General features: G+C 44.1%; 1 protein-coding gene across 2 annotated transcripts in view; it reads right to left on the reverse strand.

The window, feature by feature from the left end:
• The window catches only part of BARD1 (BRCA1 associated RING domain 1), a 54,603-nt gene that overhangs the window by 19,597 nt on the left and 22,318 nt on the right, over positions 1 to 12,688 (reverse strand). For both annotated transcript variants that reach the window (XM_083154494.1, XM_083154496.1), the window contains exons 5-6: positions 9,890 to 9,970; positions 7,801 to 7,973 (exon numbers count right to left, since the gene is read on the reverse strand). In XM_083154494.1, coding sequence (XP_083010620.1) covers positions 7,801 to 7,973; positions 9,890 to 9,970 — 254 coding nt within the window. The remainder of the gene's footprint in view (positions 1 to 7,800; positions 7,974 to 9,889; positions 9,971 to 12,688) is intronic.

A 12,688-nucleotide genomic window follows, 5' to 3' on the forward strand; every position in this document is an offset into this window, starting at 1 on the left:
AATTTGCCTTTGCTGATATACATACCACACTGTGCTAGAAGCACTACTGCAGACAGCGACACCACAGGCAGGGTAGAGGAACTGCATGGGTTTTCAAAGATGGCGGGTGCTAGAATGAACACTACAAATCTCCTCGCATGCGAGTAAGGATTTGGCGGTGTGGCAGTTGGTTGGGGGCAGGGCTTAGCTGCTCGCGAGGCTGCAAGTATACACAGCCTAATGAACAATTTTGATACAGGCCCACAGTGCGGACATTAGGGAGAGGTCCACATTGTGATTGCCAGTGTACTGACTGCACCCCATACTGGTACGCCCTCTCTGCTTTTTACTTCCTGCTGTTAGAAATTACGCGATTGTTACTTTATATTTACTATCCTCTTTCATCCAGGTACTTGTACAAATCATATTTAAAAAAAAAAAAAAAGCTACAAAAAAAAAAAAAAAAAACAGAGCTTTCTTCTCAATTTCAGAGAAAATGCGACGGGGAAAAAAAATATTAACTACAGACCCTTAAACACGAAGTGTTTAATGCAAAGCTCCAATTTGTGTGGGATAACTAAATCCAGACACTCACTCGCCCAACGGAATCTCATCTCCCCTGAGAAAAGTGGAGAATGCAAAAGAGCTTTTGGTAATACCCATCCCGCTGTGCATGAAAAGCAGGCAGGACAGTCCGTTTTAGCAAAAGTGTTTATGAACCACTGTGAAATTGCAAAATGTGCAGATCTAATTTGTCAATGACTTGGCTGGCTGTGCCTCGGCCGAGGTATGGGGGGGGGGCACGGGAATCGGAGACGGTACATGAAGAAAAGCTGCTATAAAAATATAAATTAGTTCTGTGCAGAAGATTAACTTAAAGGAGAAAAAAAAATTAACTAGACCAGCGGGGCAATTAATAGGTCCAATGGTCCAGATCGTATTTCCTATTTGCAGTTTGCTATCTTGCCTACACAGGGGGATTGCCCTGAATGGAGGGGAAAGCAGCGGAAACCTGGAATCTTTATGATTTCAGGCTGGGCAGATGAAGGGGCCACGTCAATATCTCTTCTGTGAGGATCCGTGCATAGACGTAATTTAGATGTACCTATTCATTAAGAGCTTTAAAAACACTGACATTGTGGCAGTCTGTTTAGAACATAATTGAAAGCTTGCGACAGAGCAGATTATTGATTTAATTAAGAAATACATAAAATTGTTGCTTTTATTAGTACGGGTTATAATCTCCTGTTGCTTGTAACATTTGGCGAGAGCCGCATAAACATCACAAATGTATCTGTTTAAAATTCATAACTTCGCTTTACCACCTGCTGCGAGCGCTGTAACCAAGAATAAACGGAAACAGTTTTTAAATACATTGTGTAATAAAGTTACAAACACAAGTTTCTATCAGGCCACCTGTTATTATAATAGTATAATAGAGAGACGTAGCACAGTTCAAAATTCAAATAGGGGAGCCACACCAGCTACCACCAACCGCCATTCCAAACTGACTCAGTGGCAGTGGGTGTGGCTCCCCTATTTGAATTTTGAAATAGGATGTGGCCCCATCTCTGGAACCACCACTGATCAAAGTAAATGGTTAACAAGTTTATTTTTTGGGGTTGCCTTCACTATGTTAAACTGCATGTCACTCCAATTACTGTCATGCTTCTGGCAAGGTTACTATTCCCAGTCGTAGCCCGCATGGATGGTAGATAAAAACCCGGCACAGAAATCCAATGCATTAGTATTAAAAAAATAAATGATAAATATGTATTCCAGGCTCTGAAATGATGACGGGTAATTTTGCAGATATGAAGGCTAACGGCAAATAAAAATTCCGGTTTTATAGATGTACATAAAAGTAACGAGATGTTACATGCACAAGATTTCACCCACTTGCTGCTAAACGCCAGTGACCGGCAATCTCCACAGCTATAGATGCCTCCTTTCTCTTACAGCCGGATGTAGTTACCCCACAACAAGGCACAGCGGGCCTTATTCTGGTTCACTCTTAGAGGCAAATTCTTTCTCAGATGGACAAAACCATGTGCACTGCAGGTGGGGCCGATATAACATGTGCAGAGAATTAGATTCGGGTGGGGTTTTTCTTCAGAGTGAGATCTATATTGCAGTGTAGAAATAAAGCAGTCAGTATTTTTCCTGCACAGAAACAAAATAACTCACCCAAATCTAATTCTCTCTGCACATGTTACATCTGCCCCTCTGCAGTGCACATGGTTTTGTCCATCTGAGAAGGAATCTGCCTCTAAGAGTGAACCAGAATAAGGCCCATAGTAAGGACATTGACAGTACCACACAGAGGGGGTTATTCTAGTTCACTCACAAAGGCACAATCACTCTCTAATGGACAAAACCATATGCGCTGCAGGTGAGGCTGATGTAACATGTGCAGAGACAGTTAAATGTGGGTGTTTTAATGTTTCTTTGCAGGGTAAATACTGGCTTCTTTATATTTAATATACTGCAATATAGATATCAGTTTGAAGTACAAACCCCACCCAAAACTAACTAACTGTCTTTGCACATGTTACATCAGCCCCACCTGCAGTGCATATGGTTTTGTCCATTAGAGAGTGATTGTGCCTTTGCGAGTGAACTAGAATAACCCCCAGAGTCCAAATGTAGAGACACAAAGGCAAGCTCAGGCTGAGGCTGGCAATGAAAGGACACACATAGGATCAAAAGGATAGCCGTATCCAGGGCAGAGGTTGGTTAAGCAGCTAGCAGGCATGGCAGCTAGACAGATGGGGTCAATGGAGAGCACATAATGAAGGTTAAGGACCCAGTAATACGATAAGAAGCGATTGCCAGTGCTACTCGTTTGCTTGTTCCTTACACAGGCACCCTCAGCCCAGCATTGAGCCTAAAACACACAATGAACCAAAAATACGAGAGATGTCTGGGATGGTGTATTAAGTAATACTGTTCGTAGGATTGTCATCCCTCCCCCCATTGTGGGAATTGTCCATCTGTGATATGGTGACTGCATAAGGGCTATCTACAACATAATAGGGCATGGGAAATTTCTTGTGATGTCAAAACAGTGCATGCCAAGAGCCCGTGCCAACTGTGCCATGAGAAGATTCACAGTACAAACAATCCTGAGAATGGAGACGACCACACAAGTCAGCATGTAAGACCGAGGAGTTTATGAAATAGTCTGCAAGATGCAGTCAGGGGGCAAGAAATCGGTCAAAGACCGATCATTGGAAAAAAGCAAAACCTACCTATTTTTGGCTTTTTAATGATTGCCGCTTTAAGAATACAAGTCCAGAGTGTTGAAATATCATCCTGGTCTATATTATATAGGAAATAACACAATGCATTAGATCCAATGGTGACATAAGCGAGGTGACACATCGCCACAGTTCATTGAACGGTTTCCTAGGGCACGTCTCTAATTCTAGGGCATACTGACGGTTCTCACGACCCCAATCCACTCACATTGTCCAGGTCACCTAGCAGGTGCACAGGTGTTTGAATTACTAACCAGCACATTTTAAAAGTTCTACAGGTGGATCTAATTATAATGTGAGGAGACCTGTAAATAATTACCTGTGCCATTTCTTGCCCATTACCGATAGTTTGTTCCTACTATGGGGGGGGGGATGTTCAATCTTGGCCACTATTTTCACCGGGACGGAAATAGCAGCCGTTTCCACCATTAGGTCGAATGTCATTCGACCTATTCAATGTGGTCTCCGTTCTTCCGACTAGCGGAATATATTTTGAGTTCGGATTCGGAAACGGCTGCGGGATTCGACAATCCAGCGCCCATATCAGACTTGCAGGTTTGCCTCCATAGGGAGACGTGACATTTTGCAGGCGAGTCCCGGACGGCATTGAATACCCAATGAATCTAACACATGCATCTTTCAGACCAACGTACACAGTTATTTTCCTTTCCTATGTGAAAAACTGAGAACAATAATCCAATCATTAGTGTAACAATGAACAGACCCCACACAGAACTAGATCATCCTCTTCCTGCTGGGTTTATATTGATGTATCAGTCCACACTCCTTTACCATAACATAAGACTACCTACTATGATATATGGTTCTTCTTCCTGATGTATAGTGTAACGAATGATCTCGTTAATGCTCAAAGCAGAATATGTTTAACATTCTACAACAGAACTCAGCTAATGTACACGGTCCATCATGTACACTATCCGCTACATTACTCCCTTAGAACTTTTATGTATACAACCCCCCCCCCCCCCCCCCCGAACTAAAAATATCCACCAGTGTATGGCACCTATAAGACACAGCCAAGCAGAGAGAATGGCTGACTGCGGCCTTGCAGTCACACTGCAGAGGAGTCTGCTGCAGCCAAGTAACTGTACACCAGCTGCATACATAAGAAGTGTCGGAGAGCATCCAACAATCCTCACTGCTTGCTGCAGACAAGTAACAGAAACCTGGGGAATAACGGACTTGCCCCGGACCAAGGCCGGTGACTTACTGTGGACGTGGCCCAGCCACAACAGACAATTACGGAAGGTACGGTTATGGTATCACGGATCAACGCTGTCTGGGTCAAACCCATCTAGTTAGACACCTAAAGTTAGTTGACCGCATCTAAATTGACAGTAATGGAAGTTAGACACCAGTGCTAGAGCGATGGGAGTGGGGTCGACAGTGACATGAGTTTTTAAAGTTATTTTGGTAGCGAATGTCACAGGGGTCCCCGTGGACACTGTATGCGTACACAGTGTCCCCTTGCATGGCTCGCTACACTCAGCACACTATTATAATCTCACTTTATGTCTACTTATAGTGTTCCTTCTAGGATTTGTGGTGGGCAGGGCGCTGCTGCACGGGCGGACCAGGCCCGCCGACGTCACTGTTGTGAGCGGTCCCGGACGACAACATCACAGAAGGGGCGTGCCCGGGCTGCCAACTTCACAAAAGGGGCGTATCCGGGCCGCTGCCTTCACAAAGGGGGGTGGCCCGACCCCTCCGAAGTCTCTGCTCTGCCGGGGAAGCACCTGGCATCGCCATCTACGGCGGCGCTGGGCTTCCCCAGCGGGGTCGGAGGCAGGTTCTTTTAGCGGGGCGCTGCTAGAGGGGCAGGGCGTATGGCCCTGCTAAAACAGCCTAGCGGGAACACTATACTTAGATAGTAATTGCTATTAGAGAATGCTAAAACTGTGGCAAGGCATGCTGGGACGTGTAGTTTCACAACAGCTGGAGGGCCGCCAGGTTGGACATGCCTGATCTAGACATTGATGCCGGTGGGAGTGACAAGACGCACCAGTAACGTCTGATGTCTTGTCTTACTGTTCACATCTGGGTTCTTACGTAACATCGATGATTATGTTTGTGTTATTCACTTAAACTAACAATTAATGTGAAGGGAAACATGTTAAATGATGCAAAAATATCCAAATCATGTAATTAAAAAAATATATATATTTTTTAAAAGCCTGAATATTTCCTCCGCCTTTCCACCCAGACTCATTGCATTTCATTTTTTCCGTCACAATCCCGCAGAGATGAACCTTCCTTTCCAAGGGACAATTATGGTAAGGAACTAATGATTAAACATTTTTTTTTTGTTTTGTTCGACTGTATAGTAAAAAGTACAGAACAATTATAAAAGCTTTCACATCTGACAGATTTAAAACCACAGTTTTCTTATATAATTGCAGTCTAATGATGTGATCAGCAACTATCTTCCGGATTCCGCAATTTCGTTTCAGCTGTACAACCTAGACACACCTTACAGATCCCAGCCTCAGATGCACAGAATGCCCTGAAAATGAGGGTGTCAAACCCCTTTTTTGTTGGTTTCTCATGTTTGCTGGCCAAACCTGCAAAGGTGAGGAGTCAATATTCCCTGCAAGTTGCAAATGTCAGTTTAATACATTGCAGCTAAGCAGATCTATGTAGGCCAATGGTTCTCAACCTTGGTCCTCAGGAGCCCCCAGCAGTGCACATTTTCCAGGTCACCCAGCTCATTCATTGACACATTTTAAAAAGATGGAGCTAATTATTTCACCTGTGATTCTGTGTGGAGACCTGGAAATTGTGCACTGTGTGTGGGTCCTGAGGACCGAGAACCACTGATGTAGACGGAAAGAGCAAAAGGGAAGTAGCAGTAAATGATAGTGAATGGCAATGCAGCGTGGGTTGTCTGGTATAAGGAGATGCCACCTGCATGCATGTGTGATCCGGTACAGTGTCTGAGACACCATCATCTAGCTAAGTGACCCTGAAGTTACGCAGACCGGCTGCCTGAGCTTTGAGAGGCCAGGAAGTTTCCTTTGAAAGACTAAGGGGGGTATTCAATCCCAAATCACGACTGTCGATCCGTCCCAACAGCCGTGATCCTGACCTGTTTTTGTTTTGCATAATCGCCAGGCTGCAATTCAATGTCCCGCTTGGCGATCGGCGAAAAGGGGGAGTGTCCACATAAACGGCCGTGAACTGTCGAGATTCGCCCAAGATTGCGACAATTCACGGCTGTTATTGACAAAATGGGCCTGACCGCTTTTAAAGTGGGGTCCGTTCTATCAACCTGCCTCTTCAATGCTGTCGGGCAAGACATTGAATACCCCTCTAAGACCAGTCACCCATTTTTTGGTTCCAGAATGTCAGGCACCCGATGCCTGCTGCAACTTTACCAGTAACTATGCAGGACCCATACTGCACATTTCTATGTAGAAATAAACAGCTCTACGTGTATGTAGAAATAAACAGCTCTACGTGTATGTAGAAATAAACAGCTCTACGTGTATGTAGAAATAAACAGCTCTACGTGTATGTAGAAATAAACAGCTCTACGTGTATGTAGAAATAAACAGCTCTACGTGTATGTAGAAATAAACAGCTCTACGTGTATGTAGAAATAAACAGCTCTACGTGTTAGGTGTCTGACTGTATTACGTGAGGTTAAGAGTTACAGTCCTGTTTTTGGAAGGCTGAGAGATGTGTGTTTTACATATGGGGGGATTTAACAGAATGGCAAAGTGCACATAAATCTTGTAGTAACGGATCGCTCAATAATTAACTATATGAATATGGGGTAGAAAGTTTAGGGTTGAAAGAAATCCCTTGCTTTAAGTGTTAAGTAGCAAATATATATATTTTTTAAAGTATAAACTTTGGGAACCATTGCTGTTTCCAAACCATTTAGGCCTAATTCAGATCTGATCGCAGGACAAATTTGTTTTCAAAATGGGCAAAACCATGCTGCACTGCAGGTGGGGCAGATGCAACACGTGCAGAGAGAGTTCGATTTGGGTGAGTTATTTTGTTCATGTGCAGGGTAAATACTGGCTGCTTTATTTTTTTTCACCGCAATTTAGGATTTCAGTTTGAACACCCCTCACCCAAATCTAACTTTCTGCACCTGTTACATCTGCCCCACCTGCAGTGCAACATAGTTTTTGACGATTTTGAGAACAAATTTGTCCCACGATCATTGCTGAATTAGGCTCTATGTTTGTTACCCAATGTTATAAACAATCAGTACTACCAATGAATTATCTTTGGGGTTCCATCCTTACTTATCCAGACCATCTAGGCCATGGGTGGCCAAACCTGTCCTCAAGATCTACCAACAGTTCATATTTTCCAGGCCACCTGTGGATCTAAAGTAGGAACAAATGCAGCAAGTTTGAAATGTGACAGTTAGTAATGACCACAGCTGTGCACTAGCTAGGTGACCTGGGGAATGTGACAGTTAGTAATGACCACCGCTGTGCACCAGCTAGGTGATTTTGAAAACGTGGACTGTTGGTAGATCTTGAGGACCGGTTTGGCCACCCCTGGTCTAGGCTGTACTTACACTGCATCTTGAGATGCTCCGTGGCTGAGCAGAAGTTTGACTACGGCGAGGTGTCCATTTCTAGAAGCGTCATGGAGTGGGGTGTCATTTTGGTACCCCGTGGTATTCACTAGAGCCTGGTACTGAAGAAGCAACTGTACCACATGTGTGTGTCCGTGGTTACACGCCTCATGCTAGGTAGAAAGGAACATAACAGTAATTAGGTGCAATATCCATATTTTTTTTAATCAAATATTTGGGGTACCTTCTAGCAGTTTTTATAGGTTACTCTGTAATGGCTTTTAGGTAGGTTGTCTTAATTTTTCCCAACTATAAAAAAACTAGGCTAGATTAAAATAGTAAAAAATAAAATAAAAATAAACACCATGAATGTACTAGTTTATTAAAAATGATTAAAACAGTAAAAAAAATTCAGAAGAAATTGATTCTTAAAAATGTTCTCTATTCCCTAATAATTCAGACAAAATAATGAATGCATTTAGAACGCAATAAATTAAGTGACAAACACAAAAAAGTAACTAAACGGCAGTTGGATTAATCTGGGTTTAAAAAAAAAAAGATAAAAAAAAAAAAAGGATATTTGTTCTTAGCAGTAAAAGCTAAATCTCTGCATCCATGGGGGACACTGGAGGCTGGGATATAGTCAGTGGGTTTATGGAGCCTGACTTTAAATGAACCAAGTGCATACTGAAGTAGAGAGGAAGGGAAAAAGAGGAGTAAGAGACATCTCAAATGAAGTGTGTAAACCTATCGCAGCAACAGTAGCTCAAAAATAAAACTAGGGACACTGAACACAGCATTGCAGGGAGATAATCCTCTGTCCCCCATGGACTCTGATAAATGGATTTTACTGGTAAGAACAACCTTTATCCACTAGGTGACAATGGCGGAACACTGGAGACAACCCAAATGCATTCTTAAAGATAGCGAGCACCCTGTGGATGAGCAAAGCATTCGGGGAACAACCCGGGACTAGCGCTGGTGTGAAAGGGTCCCAGGCCGAATTCCCGTGACCAATTTTCCCGGGATTTCAACCCTACTAGCTAGGCACCTTCCTGGACTACTGGCTGTGGAATAACGTGCATTACACACACAGCTCCCATTTGTCATAGAAATGCAGGGTCATCCCGGGTTCAGTGTGAAAGGGGATGTCCCTGCTTCAATAGCATGTGCAAACGGGTCCCAACCTGGGAATGTCCCTGCATGTCCCCGAAATTTAATTTCCGGGTTGGTCTCTGCATTTCTGGTGTGAAGGGGTATAAGTCATCGGCCTTTCGTAAAGCCAAAGTGGGGAAAGGAACAAATGAAGAGGCATGGCCTCAAATATTTGCATCAGTAAGTGCCAGAACCACAACAGACTGATGTATGTGTTATTTGGAGGCCACCTTAGATAAGAAAGATATAGCATAACGTTCTGCCTAGTCATCGTAAAAACCACATAAGGTGAGGGGGTGGGGGAGTTTAAATACTAACGTGACCCAGGGCAGAGGGTGTGTGGGGAGAAGAAATGCCACAATGGGGGCATATGGATACTGGTGGGTTGGTAGCGGTTAGGTCACGGGGGTTTAATGGTGAAATGAGCCTAATGGTCAAAGTTTTAAGGATTTCAAAATGGTGAAATGAAATGGATTCTAGGTCACTAATTAAGTCACCTGTGGCCCAGCATGACGCCTTGTGGAAAGCGATTGGGAGCCCCTATCTAAAATCAACTCCACGCTGACGTGGATAGTGGGGTATGAAAAGGTCGCAGGACGCGTACCGCTGCGCTCGCCACGCTTCAGGATGGCATGGATACTGGGGGTTACATCTCATTGTAAGCACCCATCACATCTCATGGCATGGGTGATTGTACAATTAAAAATCACATCGCATGCCGCAATATTCCAGGGGGATGCGATGACGTTTTTAGGAGCCCATACAATGGAAATTGCGGACGCCATGATAATACACAAGTACCTTTTTTTTTTTTTTTTTTACTAAACCAGGCTTTTTAAGTGATTTGTAGCTTGCCGAAATAACAAAAATACATTAACAAAATCAGCAGCAGCTACTATGCCTGAGGTTATAAAACCGACTGTAATAGACTCACCAACGGTGTCCAACCAGCATGGTCCTTCACGTTTGGGTTAGCTCCGCTCTTCAGAAGTTCCTCCACTGCTTGCAGGTCCCCCTGTGTGTAGATATGACAGACAGTTCTAACATTTACACTTACATGTTGATCTTCTGTTACAGTATGGATTAAAAGCAGCAACTGTGCAAAGCAAGACACAGTCTTTGTGTAATACTATCCGAGTGCAATCACAGGCTAACCCATGTCACACACACATCAGGGATACGGGTGCAATGAAAACAACATTTCTTTCTAGTGGGTTTCAGTAATGAGATTCTGCCGCAGAACATCTGAGGAAGGTGTCTCTAGGGTGGTCGCTGGAACAGGAACAATCCCACTAATTTGTACTGTGATTCTACAGCACAGGAACACATGAAGGTCTATTTTTTGTAGTGCAACAAATTTCAGAGGGCCAGCAGATTGCGGAAATGTACGTAGGAGGGTAATACACAAAGGCTGGTGCTGGGTCCCGAAAGGCTCAGAAAATACAGATTGTATACTGGTTGGGGCACTTAAACCCTAAAACATGCCGTTTCCTCTTACTGCGACTAATGTGTCCCTTTAGGGCAGGGGTGGGGAACCTTCGGCCCTCCAGATGTTGTTAAACTACACATCCCAGAATGCCTTGCAACAGATTTAGCATGGCCAAATAGTAAAACTGTACCAGGGCATGCTGGGATGTGTAGTTCAACAACAGCTGGAGGGCCGAAGGTTCCCCATCCCTGCTTTAGGGTCTGGCAATAATGGGCAGAAGTTACAGGAAAGGGGACGATGGATAAAAGTATAACAGTGCACGTTAGCCCACCGACCTATCACTGCAAATTTGCCCTTTAACCTACAGGATCTGATAAATAATAGACAACTGTCAAAGGTCTTCGATGTTCCCAAATAGGGGCCTGTACGCAAAGTGCTTCAATGCGGCAGTGGTTTTCCACGCCAAGTTCTGCTGTGCTCCGCACACAGACTCTGTCGCACACAAATATACAAGTGTTCAAATGAATCAGCACAGCCGCCTAGTGTGCTCTAGTCAAATTGCGTGGCGAATAAGACACTTTTTTCTCCAAAGGAAAAACCGACAGCATTCGCAGAGTTGCACGGGACTTGGCGTCTCATTCTCGCCAGGCCTTCCGCTCTGCATGGTGTATTCAGGCAAGCTGTAGGAGGACCCCGGTATGTACAGCGTTATTTTCACCACTGCGTTACACTTGCGGAGCTCTGCGGTGCTTTACATAGCAATGACCGTGGTACTGTATTGTACACTGCATAACATCTTTAGATGCACCATAACAGATCTTGTGTGACCAATTGTATTTTTGTGAAAATACACGCACATATCCCAGAAAATAAAAATCTAAACATTTAAATTTTGGGGGCGGGTGGCTCATGTCACATGATGTCAGTACCCTCCATGAATTTAGCGCCGTACGGAGAAAAATCATTTGATGGCCAGCGTGTGGATGTGCAAGCGTACATGGCCACTCGCATGCAAATGAGGGGGATTAGCTCGTTGGGGGCGTTTGGCGTTAACCCGCTCACTGAGCAGCGAATATACACTACCTAGCTAGAAGGTCTGAATAAGGCCCTAAGTTATGACTTGACCAACCCAGGGCGCCAGTTACCCACGGTGACCAGATCCACCGTCCTGGCGACTAGATTTTTACTTGGGGGGGGGGGGAGGAGGGGGGAGGCTCCTGATTGACCGTTGGGCCGAGCTCCGAATGGCGACTAGATTTTTATTTGGGGGGGGGGGGGGAGGCTCCTGATTGACCGTTGGGCCGAGCTCCGAATGACTCCTGATCTGGCGCGAGTTTTGAAAGGGCCGACTCTTATACAGGGAGAGAGAGGAGGGGGGGGGAGCCCCTATTATTTTATCTGGCTCCTACATTTTAAAGAAATTTGTCCTGCCCTGCCCTAAGTGCTATGTTCTCAAATCGTCAGTGGCAAACGTCACACGGAATGATCAAACGCAGACCGCCGTTCTCATGAGTCAATAATACACCATCAGCTATGTGCAATTAGTCTTTTTGTAATTGTAGGCCTCGGTCTAACTTATTTTTGGTCTTTGGCTTCCTATAAAAGGAGAAAAATGTGCGATTCGGTTACTCTGACTGCTGTGAGAATATGCAATTTTGTAAATGTGGATTTTTATTTTTTAAATCAGCAAAAAGTCTATATCCAGACTGATGAGGAAAATCTCAGACTCCTGGAAATCAAACTGGAAATGTCAGACTCCGAAGCCGCGTTCTCCGGGGCCAGGTTATCAGCCTTCATTCATCTTTTCCTGCGCAGTTATTGTTAGTCGCACAATGGTGGCAGATCGCTTAATTGCAGTATCTTACTTTTTTTCTTTTTAGTATTCTCTTGGAGAATGTGTCTAGTTCCAGGCCAATTTTCTTACCAATGGAGCATTTCCTGGAAAATGCGCAATAATCAAGCACAGCTCCCGTCGCCTTCCAAAAGATTAAATTAACTCCAATCAGACGCCAAAAATGGAACTAATAGGCATCCAAGAACGGCCATAAAACGTGGTAACGATTGCTGCGCAGAGAAGGATTTTAGCTTTGACAGCTGGGAATAACTAGAGCTCGCGTTAAACTCTTCATCCGTAATTAAGAAAAAATAAAAACAAGTGGTATTTTTAACCTGATACACACACCTACGTTCCTAATGTCAGAATGTAGGAGACTAAAGTCAGGTAGGGGGTAGAAGATACTGAGTTACAGAGAACATTTGTCTAAAATGCAAGGGTACCGAACCTTGCAAATAATAAGTGATATT

Source organism: Crinia signifera, chromosome 7 (genome assembly GCF_055691185.1).
Source record: "Crinia signifera chromosome 7, ASM5569118v1, whole genome shotgun sequence".
NCBI lineage: Eukaryota > Metazoa > Chordata > Amphibia > Anura > Myobatrachidae > Crinia > Crinia signifera.